The sequence below is a fragment of the Homarus americanus genome, unplaced genomic scaffold (assembly GCF_018991925.1).
Source record: "Homarus americanus isolate GMGI-L3 unplaced genomic scaffold, GMGI_Hamer_2.0 scaffold24523, whole genome shotgun sequence".
Lineage (NCBI taxonomy): Eukaryota > Metazoa > Arthropoda > Malacostraca > Decapoda > Nephropidae > Homarus > Homarus americanus.
Genome location: NW_024744357.1, coordinates 2,729,665 through 2,749,688, shown reverse-complemented (window position 1 = coordinate 2,749,688; position 20,024 = coordinate 2,729,665). Strand labels below are relative to the sequence as shown.

General features: G+C 38.1%; 1 protein-coding gene across 2 annotated transcripts in view; it reads left to right on the top strand.

Annotated features, from left to right (window-relative positions):
• The first annotated feature begins 4,574 nt into the window (after nt 1-4,574).
• The window catches only part of LOC121877895 (ubiquitin conjugation factor E4 B-like), a 119,703-nt gene continuing 104,253 nt past the window's right edge, over nt 4,575-20,024 (top strand). Inside the window, exons 1-3 of one of the 2 annotated variants that reach the window (XM_042383841.1) lie at nt 4,575-4,682; nt 14,290-14,379; nt 17,287-17,389. In XM_042383841.1, the coding sequence (XP_042239775.1) occupies nt 4,656-4,682; nt 14,290-14,379; nt 17,287-17,389 (220 nt within the window). In that variant the 5' untranslated portion in view covers nt 4,575-4,655. Of the gene's footprint in view, nt 4,683-14,289; nt 14,380-17,283; nt 17,390-20,024 lie in introns of both variants that reach the window. The other variant, XM_042383840.1, reaches the window with a different exon arrangement.

Sequence of the window (20,024 nt, the reverse complement as noted above, 5' to 3'; positions counted from 1 at the left end):
ACGCAACACCTCCTCCAGCAAGCTCCACGCTGTCCAGCTTTCATTCAACCAGGAGGCCAGCAACAGGCAACATCTTCTCTAACGAAGCTCCTGCACATCTACCTCCTTCAACAAGCTACTCACCGAACGTCTCCACTGAGCAGCTCCTCACCACACTGCACCTCCAGCACCAGACTGTCTATCATATAACTTATATTATACAAGAAAACCACCTTAGAGTTTCCATCCATCCTGAGTGCTAGACCACATTATACCACGAATTCCCACAAGGTCATTGATATCCAGACGGTCCGTCCCTCGTAACGTTCTTCAAGAGTGAAGTGCTTCCCCATCTGGAGTACTGTCACCCCGTCTGGTCCCCGAGATATGCTAGAGACTGTCAGTTGGTTGAAAATATTCAAAGGAGGGCCACCAGACTGGTGCCTGCACTTCGGCACCTCAGCTACCCTGAGAGATTGGAGCGCCTGAACTTGCCTAGCTTATGTAAATAAATAAGTAAATACCATTGCAATACACATAATTGCCAACTAGACATAATCCTGAAAGCTCTGTCCTCTTGTTCAACCTTATTACAGCACAACCCAGGTTGTGCTGCTCCCCAATTATACTTATGTATTTAAATTCCACTCTAATTTATATGTATATGTGTGTGTGTATATGTGTGTGTTTATATATATATATATATATATATATATATATATATATATATATATATATATATATATATATATATATATATATATATATATATATATATATATATATATATATATATATATATGTATATAGGTATGTGTATATGTATATATAATAAATAAAAAAAAAAAAAAAAAAAAAATAAATAAATAAAAAAATATAAGTAATAAATAATAAAATAAATAAATATTGAAGTGATAACCGTGGTAACACTATGAGATGTACTTATTACTACCATGCTGTTGTACTTTTCCAGATGATACTAAATGTTTCATAATACTTCCTTGAGATAAATGTATAGCATATATCAGGTGCCTCAAAGAGAGCTCAGGTTCTCAACTGGCTCAGCCATGTTAATATTGTTATTTTTATCCACTCTGTATCTGTGTTTTTCTGGCTAAATAAACTGTTACAATTCAATTCAATTCAATTACAATTCAATACTACAGACGTTCAAGGGGTGACCTAGTTGAGGTGTATAAGCATCTCAGGGGGCACTACTCAGTTGAGTGTCCTTACTTGGAGCTGGCAGACGCTCGCCCCACAAGGGGTCACAGCTCAAGATTGAAGAAGCCTCAAGTCCAGAAAACTGTGAGGGCAAACTTTTTCGGAGTGAGAGTTGTGAACTCTTGGAACAATCTACCAGAGAGTGTTGTGACGGCACCGAGTGTGAGCTCTTTCAAGACAAGACTTGACCAACACTGGAGCGGGTTCAGGTACATTCAGGAGCCGGTGCATGCACAGTATTTGCCAACAGTGCGTGACAGAGACGTGACTGATCGCCCGGGCGGCTAACGAGCTGATCTTTTGGTGAAGAGGATAAAAGAAAAGGAAAAGTAATCAGAGACGTGACCGATCGTCCAAGCGGCTAACGAGCTGATCAGTGGTGAAGAGGATAATAAAAGTAAGTATAAAAAGTAAACTTACCACCCAGCCCTCATTATTCTAATGTCCTCTCATTCTACGTACCTATTTGCATTTTGTGCTTGTTCATTCCTAATCTTTATTTTTTTGTGTTTAATGTCCAAGGGTTTGTTTTGCTCGGACAGTACAGTACTTGCTAGCTTTCGGTGACACATTGACTACTCGCACTGGAGTGAATGCGCTTGAACCTTTAGGTGACCAGTGGCGGCTCGTGAAAAATAAAATGGAGGGACTGCAAGCCTCACACAACAGTAGGATACACAAATTTGACCTACCTCAGGTATGAGTTGTAGTTGATGTCCACGAATTCCCAGGGCATGGTAGTAGTGTTGGTGGTAGAAGGTGGTGATGAACCAGTATTAATTGAAAATAAAGTCGGCGTGTCTGCATTCTTTACTTCTTCCTTGATCTTATTTTTGCAAATTTCCAACATAGATTCTAAAAGTTCATTCTGTATTGATTTAGATGTTCCTTTAAAAACTGTAGCGGTCTTTAAATGAGCATCTAAGCTAGAATCCAGTTCACAAGCAAAATCAACTAATCCATGAAATACTCCCGGATTCTTAGAGCTCATTGTTTCATCATGTCCTCTAAGAGGGAGTTCAAATTTTCCACAAAATTTTACACAGTTTATGATTTTGGATAACACATCTCTGTTTTTTTTCACCTGTTCATTGTGTTTTGCAACTGAGAGCTTGTATGCTGTGTCAATCTGAGCTGCAATGTTCACTTTACCCAGCAACAATAAATTAATCATGTTATTCATATGTTTGGCTGACTGCTCATGTTTCACTATTTTCTGTGGCAAATGCCTCAAGTCAGTCACACCACTTTTCGTCCATGCCGAGTCTCCACCAAACAATAAGCAGAATAAAGTATTTGCCTCGTCACAACCACAGAGCCATAAACACTCATGTTAAACTGGCCTGTATATTCTTTGTTCCTGCTTGTACTGTTCTGTTCAATGGATAAAACTGGTGTAGGTCTTCCTCTTGCTTTGATTTCAATCTTTTCATTTAATGTCAGCTGGGAAAAGTTGATGTTTTGCAAATACTTCACTCTATTTTCCATCGTCAAAGGGTAATTAAAGAAAGCACGATTTAACCACACCGTCCACACGCAATGTAAACACCAGACTGAGCTGCTTCAAGTGTGGCAGACATGAATCGTACAGCATTGACACCAACTATGAAAGTAACATAAATTTTGGTCTGATTTTAATGAAAATTCACTTAGCAACGTATTGAAAATAATTAAATAACATATAAAATGATATATTTGTTGGTAGTGTATTATTCAGCTGTCTCTCTCTAAAGGAATCATACGCCTAGCAGTGAGTGTCTGGGGGGACTGCAGGAGCCGCCACTGACGATGACTCAACAGGAACTCCCAGGAATCATGTATTGTATCTGTTCATGGTTGTTCAAGGGCAAAATATGATATCAGTGAGAATTAATGTCCCAAACCTCTCCTCACAAGAAGGTTAATAAATAGGGAGTAGAAAAAGTTGGGAATGAAATCTGGGGTGTACTAGATTGAGTTGTACTTGATGGGAGAACATAGGCCTATATTATACTCGCACCAGAAACATTAATGAAATTGTATATTAATGGTCTGCTCCTAATAGGTTAATATACACAAGTGTGGAAAAAATTTATCCAAGCATTAAATCAGTGTGTCTGCCCCAATTTACGTGTTATCCTACGAGGGACGACTAGATAATCCCTTGGCAGATCAGGTTGAGGTATAGTCACACTAGCGTAGCTAGGGGGGGCGGGGGGGGCGGTCCGCCCCGGGCGGCACTTTTGGGGGGCGGCACTTTTGGGTCTGCTCATCACCCATATCTGCAGCTACTGGAGACGTTAATCCATCCCTTTGTATCGGCGGCAAGTTAATCCCCCGCCACACACACAACCTGTAACAACTTCAAACAAGTACGCCAGTGAGCTCATGTGGTGTGGGTCAGGTGTTAGGTCAGACACGACGAGGATTAACTTGCCGCCCATACAAAGGGCAGATGCTGAATTGAGGAGAGAAATGTTTTCTTCGCTGGACAGAGTGATCCAAGAAATAACTTTGAGATTTCAACAGCTTCATGAACTTGCTGAGAAATATGCCTTCCTTACCCCATTGAATCTTTTGGATGATAAATATGAGTGTCAAATAGATCACGATCACGACGACATTGATGAAGAGGAGTTCCTCGTTGAGAGAAAAAGACTTCACCATTTTGTTGCTGTTGCTGCTATAACTATTAAAGACAGAATACAGACGTGGAAAGAAGGCCCCCTTGAACTTTTGCAGTTTATTCAAAAGTATAACCTTGGGAACTCGGTTCCAAATATAGTAATAATGCTGAGGATTTTCGAAACTAAAACTGATCAAGAATTACTTAAGATCTACTATGAGCACCTTGCGGTTGAGAAATCTTGCCATACTGTCTATAGAGCGACAATTGACAGATGAAACAGTTTTTGACAATGTCATTGAAGAAGTTGTCGTTTTTGCTTTTTGTTTAACTGTTACTTATAAAGTTTAAGTATGTTTGGGGTGTATTTTTTGTGGGGGCACGGGGGGGCGGCAAACTCAAGGGCCACCCCGGGCGGCACACACTCTAGCTACGCCACTGCGTATAGAAATAAGAACTAAACATTTCTATACATTCAAGTACGAATCATTACATGTACTTTTAAATTTTACTTCCACAAAAGAATAAGTAACTTAAGTGAGTATAATCCATAAATGAAAATATTTACCCAAATTTAAATACCCCCGCGCCTCTTGACATTATAAAAAAAAAACAAATATAAAAGCCATATTTTAAAACATATTCAGTGTATTATTAATTTTATTTGAAACCCACAATATTAAGTTTATCCCAAAAACCTATAAAAAACTAGGTATTGATTGACATAGAGCGCTTATTGATACTCATTTGTCGTTAACAGCTGTGCGTGACGTCACCGAACAACAGAGTCTCACAACACAGGGTGACTGAGGTGCGTCTCCCCTGACCTGTATCACCCCCAGCTGGCATGGCAGACCAGATCAACCAGGATGAGGTACTGTATTACCTTCTTGTGAATACCCACGAGGAGAAATTGTGTAATAAATATTCATATATGTTATTGGGTAGAAGCCAAATATTATGACGATGCAGAATGTGGCCCCCAAGTGCTTTGTTCTTGTGTTAATAAGTAACTAGTATTAAAGTGGTCTGGAATGTGATAACTATAAGATATAATAGAAATATGTTTAGTATATGTGTTTTCAAATGATTTAAGAATATCATTTACAGTCTTGAATAATTTATGTTGTATATTTAGGTTAATAAGTGTACTCTTAATTAAAATATTTTGAGGCACAACATAGTCAGGTATGAAAGCCACTATCACAAACACTTACACAAGTTCTATATGAAATGGGTAATATTTCACCTGATGGCCACAGCTGAGAGAAATAGTCCATGGGCTGCAAGTCAGTGCACCAGTGGCCCAAGTCTGGTTGGGTAAAAGGGCTTTGAATTAAAAGGAAATATGGGGTAAAATACTCAGAAGAACACCAAATAAATCTTTGAAACCCCTATAAAATGGTTTACAATCGAGGGGGTCAGAAGCGCTATACATGTAGAATAATTTTATTTTATTATTTTTATCTTTCTCCGGTAATTATTCCTTTTAGCACAGCCTTGAAGTTCTTCACGAGATGGTTGAGTTCTGATGTGTTTGGATGTGTTTTGGTTAAATCTGACTTTCTTTTCCATGGGAAATGCAAGTCACCCTTGATCAAAAACGGCTATTTTCCATAAAAAACGATGGTGAGATCTGAGCGAAATAAAGTAAATCCAAATACATCAGAAACCAAACATCTAGACCTCTAATTTTCACTAATTTAACCTACCTTAACCTAACCTCACCTAACCCCTGCGGAGGCAGGCAGTGCGTGACACACCTCACGGCTCGCTGTGGGACAGGAAATGGCGGGTGGAGATTTATTGATCTAATTTCTTAGGCATTTCTCACTTGTGCGATTTTTTTTTAAAGAAGCAAGTTTCCAAGAGGCTTCAAGGGTTGAGGAATGTATATGTGAGGTAGAAATTGACTAAAAGTAAGTGCTTCTATGTGAGTTGAAGATGTACTAAACCGAACAATAACCCTTTCTCCCTCTGTATAAACAGGTGTTGGCAACTTGTAACTATTTACCCTCCTTTTATATAGTGTAGTTTAGGTTAGGTTAGGGCAATGTACAAAATATTAAAATCTGCTGAAAAAAACCTACAACCAGAAAGTGAAGTGAAACCTATGACTCAGTGTAAATAAGCATAGAGGAGGTATCTTAGGGTATTCTTTGTATGATTTGATGGTAAAGGTTTTTTCTTTTTAAGGCAAAGGTGAAGGAGACAGTTAGCAGTAGAAATTATGTATACTAAGAGGAAATATTTTTTCTTTTATATAATTTTTATTTTCTGTCTTTCTGTTTCTCTCTTTTCTGTAATTATATTATTTTAACTTCTATATTTTCTTTGTTTATGTTTTCTAAGTTTACAGTATATATATTTTCTATGTTATTTCTGTCTTATAGAACCTTTAATTTTCTTAGTTATATTATTTAATATATTTTTCTAAGTCTTTATTTCAGTATGCTTACTACTTCATTTTCTATACAGTATTTTACTTTTCTTGCTTGGTGTTTATTTCTTTCAATGTCAGTACAGTGATATCTCCGTTGGCCGGAACAATTGGTGCAGAGCACTTCCGGGAATGACATATTTCCAGGTAACGAGACGACTCTCGATGCAAGAAAAAAAATCCCTCATCCCCGGAATTTTCCGGGTAACGGAAAAATTTTATTGAAATTTCCAGAAAATGAGCTCGATTTTTATCTCTCAAACCTGGAAAAAGTCCCCAATCCCCGGGATTTTCCGGGTGCTGGGAAAATTTGCTCGAAATTTTTCGGAAAATGTGCCCCTTGGAAAATCTCAATTCAAGCTATCGGAGAGTTCCGGGTTTGAGGGATTCCGGCTAATGGAGATATTACTGTATTTTTTCTAATATTATTTTCTTATTTCTTTCAATATTTTTAGTTATACAGTGATCCCTCGGTTAACGAAATTTCGGTTAACGAACTGCCTTCCATAAGAATCTTCAATTCGGTTAACGAACAAATATTCGGTTTACGAATTTCTTACGAACCGACCTCAACATGTTTTCGCTTGCACTGGCCGGGCAACCAGCTTTAGTATTAGTCCGCCAATACATTAATCGGTTCTAGGGCTTAAATTCCTTACTATTTTAGTAAATATCAAGAAGTTTATACTATTCAATAATTTTAAAAGTTAAATATTCAATTTTTTAGTCATTTTAACAATTATTGAACATAATTGAAGGTAAAGTGACTAGTTTAATGCGCGGCATCCAGCCTCTTAACACAGCAAACAGGCGTTAGTCTCTCTCTGTTTTCACTGGAGGTAACATCTTGCTTGAGACTCTCTTCAACTAAACGCTTTTTCTGTGTTTCCAAGCAAATTATTGGTCATTTTGAAATATATTTTACATATTGACAATATATAATGCAGTGCAGTGTTGATTTAAAGAAAATAATCTTGAAATACCAAGAGAACTAAAATTTTATGGGTGAAATGGTGCCATGGGGTGACTTCTCTTCCACCCCAATGCCTTCTCTTCTTCCTTCTCCTCCACCCCCATTCTAATTCCCATCATCATCATCATCATCATCCAGGAGCCTTCTACATACACACCTCAAAGTAAGTGAACTTTTCTACCATTTTTGTTGAATTTAGGAAATTTTCGGTGAGCTGGAACCAATTACCCAAAAACCCATTGAAACAATGGTTTCGGTTAACGAACTTTTCGGTTAACGAACAACCTGCTGGAACGGATTGAGTTCGTTAACCGAGGGACCACTGTATTCTATACTGTACAATGGATTAACCTGGGAAAACCATATTATTCTTTAACAACACTTATTAGTATAAATATTATACCTTCATGGTAGACTGCCACCACCCAGGCTTTTATTAAAATATAACTTGTATAATTAAGGTAGTGTGGTAGGCAAGCTTTTAGGCACCTGTGTTACAGTGTTTATTTTCTGAGAAGCAATTGTTAGAAGGGAAGGAGTGGTGATACCCACAGTTTACTAAATCAATATTTATTAAAATCAAAGTGAATAAGATGACAATTTAAACATACTCAGACAAGAATGGACCACTAGTTCTTACTGTAGAATTAACAAAATTGATCTTCGATTAGCATTCAACATTTAATACCTCCTTAAGGGCACTATATTATTTCTCTGACAATAAAGGTGGTAATTTTACACGCTAGCTAAATAGCACAGACGTTAAGACATTAATTGTAACATCATGTTATTTCTGAATGAACAACATGGAACATGTACCAGCTCTCAGTTGGGAGTACACATTGAGGGTTTACGCACAGCACATACTGTATAACAAACTAATACTGGTGATAACCATATTTATGGCTTCAATACCCAACTGGGACAATTATATTTCTGCTAATTATCCCCACTCATATACAAGAGCACTAATTTGCACATATGATTGAGATTAGTATACCAGGGTTACTCGCTGGTGTTTACTACAACAACTGAAGCATGCTACAGGTAGTTCTGCTATAACGCGATAATTGTGTTCTTGTAAAATATCGTGTTATAGAAAATCGCGTAATAGAAATAACAGGGCTTATGGAGAAAATAGGGTTAGGTGCAGATTACTCGAAATCGAAAAAATTTAGTAGTTAGCCTAACACAAAGGATAGCACAGTCTAAATAAATGTTACATTCATATCTAATAATGAAATCATACAGTAAATGTAACACTTTACCTTGAAAAAATATGAATGTACCTTGATGGGGGAGAAGGGTGATTTTGAGGTTGATAAAATCGAGCTTCTCTTCAAGTGTTATATCCTTTCTTTTACGATCATCACCGGGAATTCTATCACCAGAACGCTTCTTGTTGATATTCTTCTTTACCATATTCACAGTTAATACCACAAAATTGGAGAAATAGTAAGCAAAAATCCCGTTATAGCAAACAAGCGTTCGCGTTATACAAATATCGTTCCTAATTCATAAATCGTGTGAGAGCAAATTCGCGTTATCAAAACACGCGTTATAGCAGAACTCACTGTATTAGCGTCTGTTGGACTCTGACGCACGGCTAGAGAGCTCATACTCCCGGGTGTAGCTCCCAGGGCGCCTTACCCTCTCTGAAGTTAATCTTGCTGAATTAGAGACCTCCTACCTTGGACATCTAACCGGTAGGAAGCTACAACACACTGTGCCTGAGATACGATGGGGGGAGCGTCACAAAAGTTGATATAAAAGTATGAACTCAATTACACACAATCATACGTCTGGCATCAACACAGACGATATTTATGTTACGTTAATTTTTACTTGACACATGAGAATTTCACTGTTAAACACCAACACTGATATTCACAAAATTCGACCGAGTTAAATTTACTTGATATGTCGGGCGTGAGGCAATAGTTACTTACCTGAGATTCGATGGGGAGGCGTCACAACGTGTTGCTCTCCCTCATGCACGCATTTATATACTAGGCTAACTGGCAACTCAGGCATGCCAAATGGGCAAGTCACGCATTGACATACACTTCAATTAAATCGGTTGCTGTACTTTTGGCTATGAAAATCAGTGTCATAAGTCAGATAAATTTCTTACATCTGTTGTTACAATCTAATCAGCGTTTGAGCTTGCCAGGCAATAGTGAAATGGACGTCTAACACAAACTGATAACGTCTTTCTTATGACCTCATCAAAATACAGACCAGGGCCTACTGAGAGCTTGCCGTTAGATCTTGGAGATAATAAGACTGACATATTCCTTTCAGAATATTAATTACTTTCTAAGACATAAAACTGAAAATAATTTCATTTCAACCATCAGATTCTCTGATGGTTGGGAATCAAAATGATCTAACTTAGAAACTCAGGGCATCCCTTAGGACGATGCTAGGGATTCATCACTTCTACTGGCAGACTACTGTAACGCATTTGACAATTTTACTAACAGTAACTACAGTTGAAGCTTTCAACATCACTCACAAGGGCTCTTGAATGTTTCATCTGTAATCAGACATATCTAATTCAATGGAACACAGGTGTGTGATCTCTCTCAATTTCAAATCTCTGAACACTATATGAGGTATTAAGAAATATCAGTCTCTGAGGTACCTGAGAGAAAACAGAGGATTCGGGCGTACTGAAATGGTTAGAAAACGGACGCCTCAACTGGGGGACTCAATAAAGAAGTTACAGCTACATGTTTTATGGGCTATGGAGCATAATATAAGTCGTCTCATTTTACGTTAACTATCATGCACGACTGTGGTCAGTACACTTGCACTAAGCAAGGTTTCTTGTTGGACCACCGAGTACTGTTTTCTCCCTTGAAGACCGTTGCCTTGCATTTCTGCTGCCTCCGAGGTGTTCATCCTGGTCCCAGTCTACAGATCTATGGTCACCGTGTGCGGTGTGTCAAAGAGACCCTCTTCCTGGGTATTATTTTCGACGACAGGCTTACGTGGCAGCCTCAAACAGTAATACAGTATTTTCTCAGTCTGTTGAACTAATTCAGGCCACCCTTCTCCGTTGAATCAAAATTTCTGGTAAATAAAATTTCCGTTATTTTTGCTCAATTTAGCAAACTAGTTCACTAAATCGAGCGTGAATCTGTTAAATTCCATGCCAAATGCGCTGCTTGGCGAGTGGGGTTTGTTTACATCCGCTCGGTCTGTGTCTTGCTGCCACCTCGTGTGTTGTTCACTGCTACCTCTCAGTCTACATCTTTGTCAACTAACTACTGCGCTTAGACATCATGCTGAAAGTCTCTCTTTAGTATCAGAAAGGAAGTGGTGAAGGGGAGAAAGTCAAAAGAGTGTGGCTATCAATTGGAAAAATTTTTGGAAATTATTGAAAATTTTGAAAACAAACACTGAACCCCTTAATTTAAAGTAAGCCATGAATAATTTTTCTATGTACATATCATGTGTCTGAGGTGTCTCTGTAGGTGTGAGCGTATTAATGGAATTAATCTTGATTTAGCCAACTAGTTCACTAAATTGAGTGAAAAATAATGGAAAAAATTAATTCGGTTAAATTGAGAGTACAGTATATCGAATCTCTGTTGGCCGGAAGCCCTCTTAATCGGAAAATAGTTCCCAATGCTGGAGTTTTCTGGAAAATTTCGGCATTGGGGAAAAATTTTCCGGGGGTCCATTTATTTGAAAATTTCCAAGAAATTTTTCCTGTTACAGGGTATCTGGAAGTTTCCAGGGAGGGGGAGACTTTTCCTGGGTTTGAGAGATGAAAATCAGGAGCATTTTTCTGAAATTCCGAGAAAATTTTTCCCGTACCCGGAAAATTCCAGGGCATTTTTCCGCCTTTGAGAGAGGAGTCTCGTTACCCGGAAATCTCTCGTTGCCGGAAGTGTTCAGCACTAATTGTTCCGGCCAATTTACGGGGATTAGGTTCTCAAAATGGCCGTGAATCCGCGAATTATATTTGTTGACGGGGGGGGGTGTTATATTTTACTTGTGTACAAAGAAATGTATATTCCATTTATATGTTTGCCCTTAGGACAATTATTTATTTATTTATTTTACCTGTATTGTATACGTGTGTGTATGTGTGTGTGTGTGTGTGTGTGAAGACACACACATACAAATACATAATAATGGGAAAATCCTCTCACAATTAATCAGAATTTGTTTTTGTTTTTTAATTTTGAGTCTACCGTCACGTCTACTCCGTGCTCTATTAATAACAAAGCATGGACTGGACTTGAGGGTAGACTCGACATTTAAAAAAAATTTTGATTATTTGTGAGAGGATTTTTCCATTATTATTTATTTCTACACACACACACACACACACACACACACACACATAATACTGTACAGGTAAAGGAAATTACTGTCTCGAGAACGAATGGCTCCCTGTCCTGGCCACGAAAATGCCAGCAACTTTAAAACTACCCTTGGACATTCTTGGGTACCGTACATCCAGGGTGTCATCCACGAATAATAGAGAACCGCAAAATATAAATCCGCAAATTATCCGGGCATACTGTATCACTGTATTCATTATCTCAGAGTCTTGCCATTGTACTCTCAAATTATTGAGTCTTGGGTCACACATCGTGGAGTACCAACTCGAGTTAGCAACACAGATGGGATGGTGTCGAAGTAAACAAACTCCTCTCATCCACTTTGCTTTGGGTGCCTGAAGATATCGGGGACTGTTGCGCTGCTGGGAGACTGCTTTGGCCCACCTTTGCATTGGCCACATGCAGCTGACTCGTAGTTTTATAAGGGAGAGGGTGCCCCCTCCCTATTGTGATGACTGCTTGGTCCCATTGACTGTTTGACACCTGGTGGAGTGCCCCAGTCTCAGAGATCTTGTCATAAGGACCTCTCCAGGTGCCAGGGAGAAGGGTCTTACCGTCTCACTTTGGTGCTAGGGGAAGGAGCGGCTAGCGTGGGAGGGGACATCCTTCCTTCGTGGAGGAAGCCGACCTTCTGCACAAGCTTTGAGTTTTATATATTAACGTTTAAATTGTTTTATGACCGTTTAATGCTGTTTACTATCTTTTTTTTTTACTTGGCATTAGTATCTGTTTTTGCCTTCTATGCTTTTAGTTTAATTCGGCAGTATATGACCTAAGCTGTTGCATTGCCAAGGATTTTTTATTTTTTTGCCAGGATTAGCCCACCAGGGCTCAGGTCATTAACCCACATCAGGGCCTGGGGACAAAAATACAATAATGATGAAAATAATTTATGATAATTAGTAAAAAATAATAAAAAATATAACAATTTAAATAAAAATATAATAATACTAATACTAAAGAACCATCAATAATTACAAAAAATATAAAAAAAAGGTCAATGGTGCAAAATGATATATGTATGTTGTGTTGTCAAAGTAAGAGAAACAATTGAAACCCTGCAATTGTGTGTGAATAAGACAAAGTCAGATCAGCAACCTGGGGCTTGGTAACAATTTTTGTGATGCCATATAGCAGCAGGGTCTACCATGAGACAATACATTATGCTTCCAGGCAGTAGTACCTCCCTGTTTGATAGCTGCCTACTACATCAATCAATCCAGTAAAATGTTGGAGCAAATACGTTCAAACTAATGTTTCTTAATATGATGCAAAATACAGTAACTCTAATTTTAATAGTTTTTGAGTTACTGATAAAAAATAGGGAAGATGGTCAGCCTTGGCCGCTGAATGAATTTTTTTCTTGCAAGAATTTTGTCAAAAGTAGTAATGATTGTTGTGGTATCAATTTTGCAAAATTAGAAACAAGTTCTTTAAGGTTGTGTTTTCTGCAATTTCCTGTTCTGTTGACATTCTGGCCAGTCCAACATGCCTCTATTGCAGTGTTGAAGAACAGAAATACTGTAAGCTTTGATAAATTTGAGCTTTGAAACGCTATGCTCCTCACTCACACCAGACTGTTGGTAGAGTCAAGAGAATGCAGAGAGAAATGAGAATGTTGGGACCAATCTGTCAGTTTATATTCATCTACAAAACTGAAGTACAGTACTGTACATCTTATGACCTGTGGCCCTATGAAAGTCACCGTACAATATCCTGCAAGTCACTGCACATATTTCCAGTATCAATATCTTTAGAATATCTGTGTTGCAAAGCTGACTAGTTTCATACAATGTTTCATAGTCTGTTTTGATGTCTTATTTTATAAACTGTGGCTATTGTAGAGGAAACCAAATGTTAATCGACAAGTTCAATTCACTTGTCAGTAAGGAGTCTCTCTCACAACTGAAGAGACTTGCTGACAACAAACATATTATACAGTGCTGTACTGTATATGCTTGAGCCATGACACCATGTTGTTGTGTTTGTGCTGATGACTTAGACACTTCTCTGTGTACAGTCCAATGGCAGGTTACGGTAACTCTTATCACACTTGCAGGTGATGTGCCAATTGTCAAAGCCATTAATGAGCATTGACCCCTTTTGACCATTAGGGAGTGGGAGGGGTGGTAACTTTAATCACAAGAAACTTGGACAGGTTCAGTTAATGACAGATCAAGCTAAATCAGTCACCAATCTCAAAGAATACTTAATTATGAATATCTTCAAGATCTGCCCTATTGTGTCTTATTTGAAGACTTGTTAGTCCTTAGTCCCTCAGTCTGCTTGGATAATTGAGGTGATATACTTCAGGAATCATGTTAGTCACTCCGTGTTGCACCTTCTAGGGATGCTAAGTCTTTCTGGAGGTAGAGTTTCCATGCCTGTCCCGGGCTTGGTAAGCTTGGCTGTCTCCACACGTTTTCAGGATGCCTTTACCAATCTTCCTATATCTTGCATCTTTCCAGGGACTACAGTTTTTAATTTCATTCATCATTCCCTTCTGTGCCTTCCTTTGACCCATTAATATCTCTACCATTATCCCCTCATTCCTAATACACTACAGTAATTTCATATTTCTCTTCTATAGATTTCTGGTATTTATGTCATTGCTCTAGGGTTCCCTCTATTGGGATGATTACTTTTATTGCTCAACTGTGTAATCCTGTCAATTTATGTATAGACTGATACATTCTTTTTCCTTCAGATTAGAAAGAAGCGGTTGGCACGCCTTGGGGCAGGTTCCAGCAACAGCAATAATGGGGACACTTCCCAAATACTTGTTCCGCAGTCCCCGGTAAGAGTGAATTTACGGTAGTTGCTCCTTAATCTTTAGGCACTTCACCAAAGGGAGTTTGATATTTTCTGTCGCTTACCTCTCTTTTCCCAGTTGTGTGGAGAATAGGTAAAGAAAAGAGAAATAAAAAAATACAGTACAGTAGGGTCAGGATATATCGCAAGATAGGGTCCAACTGTGTTCGCTATATACTAAATCGCGATATATAATTACATGTAATCAATGGGGAAAATAGAGTTAGGTTCTGGGGGCCTAAAAAAGTGACTAAACTTGACTTAACCAGTTCATTTTCTTATTAACTAAAGCACCAATGAACACTAGACTCAGGAACAACGGGCTATTTCAATATCAAGGAACACCAGACTCGGCAGCTGACACACCATCCTGGAAACACCAGACTCGGCAGCTGACGCACCATCCTGGGAACACCAGACTCGGCAGCTGACGCACCATCCTGGGACCTCGGCAGCTGACGCACCATCCTGGGAACACCAGACTCGGCAGCTGACGCACCATCCTGGGAACACCAGACTCGGCAGCTGACGCACCATCCTGGGAACACCAGATTCGGCAGCTGACGCACCATCCTGGGAACACCAGATTCGGCAGCAGACGCACCATCCTGGGAACACCAGACTCGGCAGCAGACGCACCATCCTGGGAACACCAGACTCGGCAGCTGACGCACCATCCTGGGAACACCAGACTCGGCAGCTGACGCACCATCCCGGGAACACCAGATTCGGCAGCAGACGCCACACTGCCACCCTCACTTGACAATCCCACACCTACATAAACGAACACCAATAAATTAGTTATAGTATTAAATAATTTCCATTAAGCTTTCCATTATCCTCACTTTACTTTTCATGTCACTAGCAACCCATTTACACTCACCTTAGAAGTCGTAATCTGTGGCAGAGTCGGCTGCTTTTTTGTCACTCACTCAGAAAGACTGAGCGGGCGAGCGTGAATGCTTGAGTGAGCAGCCACGGTGGCGCCTCTGGTGAGCAAATAACGCATTTGTTTGCCATGGTGGTGCATTTGAAATATTTCCTGCCCGATTTCCCTCGTGAAATAAACAAATTTTTTCGCTATACCGGTATATAGGAAATTTTCGATAATTTTGGTAGCCGCGAAAAAAATATCGTCATATAATGTCGCAATATATCCCGACCCTACTGTACAGGTATATATACATGGAAAATGGTATAGGAGACTCATGTTAGAAAAGTGTTGAAAGTGACAAGAAAAGGCTGAAAATGTACAACACTTCAGTATTATTAAGATATTATGTACAGTATAATGTAAATTTATTTAGATAAATTTATTTTACATGCCAAAATTATTAAGATATAATTTACAACACTTAAAATTAGGATTAGATGTATATCAAATAAATGTTGAAATGAGAAATTGATGAAATCTGTTAATTAACTATTTAAAGAGTTCAGAGAACTAGAAAAGTAACATTGTTAAATGGTATGAATGTGAAAGTAGAGAGAAAGATTAAAGCAAGTAGGAAGATGAGGAGTTTTAGGCAGTTTTTTGTAATGAAGTTTGTTCCCTGCAAACATTTTATCTTTCATCTAAGTACACATACATACAGTATAAAAGGAGAATTAGAAAGCATGTGTAAGGTACAATAATAACAATAGACTATTTGTAGCAGGATCAGATCCCTACCTTTAGTTTGCATTACTTAAAACAAAAAAGAGGTGAGTTTACATGCCATAAAAAAATACTGTGGAGAAAAAACCAGGCTGCATTTATGGATTTTCAGATGAGATGTTTGAGTGATCAAATGGCATTATGAGTAGGTGATAAATATTTATAGAGCTACAGGAAATGAAATTGATGCAGTAAAGGCATTGTGTATACAGTGTACACTAGAGGAATAAGGCCTGCTTTAGACAAAATGGAGGATTAAATGAGAGCTTTAAGTTGAAAGTAAGAGTGAGGCAGGGATGTGTGATATCTCTGTGGGTGCTGAACTTATTTATGGATGGAGTGGGAAGGGAAATGATGGCTGGGGTGACTGAGGGAAGTGTGAATTTGGAGCTGGAAGATGGAGTGTGTTCACTGGCAACATGTCTCTGCGAAGATATAATGCTTTTTGTGAAAAGTGAATTGTGTGATAAAAGTATATTGCAAGTAAATTATTTGGAAAAAAGAATATGGAGTAATATGATGGATTTTGGTGACTCATATTGAGCTCATAATTTGAGTAGTAAATGAAATTGTAAATTTATGATAAAGAATGAGTCACTGGATAATGATAAAGATTTCAACTCTTTGGAAGTGATGTTTGTTTAGAATAGTGTGATGGAAAGTGAAACTAGGCTGAGAACAATGGATAGAAGGCAGGTGAATAGGAAGTATCATTAAAGTAGAAAATGTAAACCTGGTCTTGGGATGGAGCAGAATGTTCTTCACTTCAAGCCACATAGAGTAGATGAGTTATATGAAGTTACCAGAATGGAAGGGGTAAGAAATGTTGAAGCGTATGAAGCATTTGGAATGGTTGAGAAAGCACAGGGTGTAAATTGTGCAGTCGTGGTATGGGTTGACCGAGATGGTATGGACTTGTGGGAAGGATTCAAGAGTAAAGATGGTATGGCAGGTGTGTTGGGTAAATGGGGAATGTCTACACCATAGTTGAGAAAGGTGAAACAATACATTAAGGGGAAAATGGGGGGAAGGGATAAGGGGAATAGGAAGACTGAAGATGTGCTGGGATAGGGCAGCCTGAAGGCTTTTTTGTAAGTTAGCCAGGGGGTGAGACATCATCAATAAGAGGAATGCACAGCATACCCAAATTATTATAAAGATACAGTGTACAAGACACCAAAGTTGTTAAAAAGATGTACAGTAAGTTTAACAAGAGTGGGTGGGTCTCTCCAGCAGAGTCTTCAGTTGTCCACGTCTCCACCGGCATCTGCTCTTCTGCCTTCACCCTCCAAGAGGCAGCCACCACCCTCACCACTAGATATTACACCATGTAAGAAAGGTAGGCCAAATATTGTGATTAGTCCAAGAACTGGTGTAGTAAATAGAGTCTGTAGTCACCATTTTTATTTATTTTTTGTAGATCGGAAGAAAGGAATAGTGACTTTTAAATTATCTTTGGCAAATTTACAATTTCTCTTCATCTGTTAATCATCCTTGTTTTACTGTTTTGTTGTTCTTGTCTGTCAACTCCTCCTCCCATATATAGATACAGTATCTCAAGAATGCACCAATAAATTATCTTCTGTTATTGTTTGCTTTGTGATTGTTTAGGAAAGTTAAATATAACAAAGTGCCCTTTGAAGGGTGAAATAACTAGCTACCAATTAATATACATTCAAGTTTATCCCTCCTAATACTGTACAATGATGTGATGTCACGGTTTTCAGTATGATTAGCTCAAATAGCGGCATCTGGCAATTACATCTTAAGGGTGGTAGAGAGTCTGATTTTCCAGCATAACCAGATCCCTTAAGATTCATTACCAAATTGAGTGTTTCTTTTCCCATTTTTTTTACATACAGTAAAATATTTTTTTTTTCTTAAGGAAAATAACCTTATAGCTTACCTTTATATAACTGAAGTGTAGATAAAATTGTTTAGACTGAATCGGCAACAAAATCATCACCAAATTCACTTCTTTTGATCATATATGTTAACTGAATTTTTTCAGTGTTAATACAGTACCAAATAATTTCCATTTAATACCAAATGGATATTTCCTTGCCACATTTGCACAAATTTGGTAATGAAAAACACCAGTGTGGGGTGGGACCTTTGGAGCCTAGAGAGTCGGAATGACTAGTCGGCTGGAGCCACTGGGAGATTTTTTTTTTTTTTTTTTTATACGGGCATTAGCTCACCCAGGCATGGGGAGCGAAAATATAATAATAATAATAATAATAATAATAAACTAATAATAATAAAGAACCAAAAATAAAAAAAAGATCAAGAGTGAGAAATGATATACAGTACAGTACTGTATGTATTTTGTGTTGGCAAAGTAAGAGAAACAATTGAGACCCTTCAATTGTGTTTAAATGAAGTGAGTCAGATCAGCAACCTTTGACTTGGTCACAATTTTCGTGATGCCATATGGCAGCAGGGTCTATCATTAGACAACACATTAGGCTTCCAATATCTTCCCAGGTGGTAGTACCTCCCTGTTTGGTAGCTGCCTACTACCTACAGGGTGATACCAAAAATCTTGCTGCCTAACCTTTTATAGCATTTCTTCTTAGTTTTCCAGGTAAACAGCTTTCAGAAGGGTAGTAAAAGAGCTATACACTGTATCACAGTCCCATCTTTGAAAAAAAGGAGATTTGTGCAGAAAAAAAGATAACCAAGCTGATATGATATAATAACACAAGCCGCCAATAAAACACTTTCTTCTAGGTGTAGAATATTCTGCCTATGAGTTATTTCATAGAAGTTGTTTTACTTTAAAAACAATAAAAAAGATGTTTGTTGCTTTAAAATTATTAATTGATTACCATAATGTTTCATAGAAGTTTAGCCAAGTTTGACTTTCTTCCTGAAATATAGCCTTAGGTAGTGTGTCGCCAGGGATGTAATTACCACAATCAATCAGTCAATCATAAGATTATCAACTGAATATTTTAAAATGTTTAAAGAAATATTTACAATTATATTTACATATATTGCGATACTTTTTCTGACAACTTCGACACTAATTTCATTATTTATAAACACCTTTTATCAAATTATAACACGTTGAGTCTGAACTATGGCTTCCTGGACTACAGTTGTTCAGACTCGAGGTGACTTACTGTATGTTGTGAGCGAATGACTTAATGGTGGCCTGTGCTGTCACACGATGTACCCAATCATGCTGCCATCAATTGAGGTCAGGGGAAACTGCTTTTGCATCAGCTGATTGACTGTCTCCAGTTAATATTTACTTATTAAATCTTTATAGACTTATTTAGTGAAATATACAGTACTAAAAATATTTAATGCTTCACCAAGAAATGAAGCATTAAAGATATATATTACTGTTTCTACCCTTGATGTCACACACAGCCTCAAGTTAAGAAGCCTGAAAATTATCAGAGTTCTGAGCTGTTGTGTAGTAATAATCTACCAGAGAATGTGTTACAGTAAGAGTTATGAACTGTTGTACAATAATAACCTACCAGAGAATGTGTTACAGTAAGAGTTGTGAACTGTTGTACAATAATAACCTACCATAGAATGTTGTTACAGTAAGAGTTGGTAATTGTTGTAATAATGTGCATTAGCACAAATTGTAGTAATGTAGTATGGTTGCCAAATGAAGGCCCATTGCACCTATAATGTTGAAAGTGCATTCCCTTTTTCAAAACATTCAATCACTTTCATTTTTACTGAAATAGATTATCCATGTCTCGTTACTTTTTGGTCCTCGAGCATTTATGTTGATGAAGGTTAATAAAAAAAATCAAGAAACAACCGAGAATAGCCTGTTACTACAGTATGTGTGTGACCCAGGCAACTAGCCAACGGTTGGTGTGATGAAGCCCGACATATTGTGGCTCGTGTTAAACTTTGAATGTTTTTGTGCTAAGTAAACTGTTTCCCTAATTGGTTCCTCATGCTAATTCAAATTTTCTGTTGTATGACCTTGTTTTAGGTGG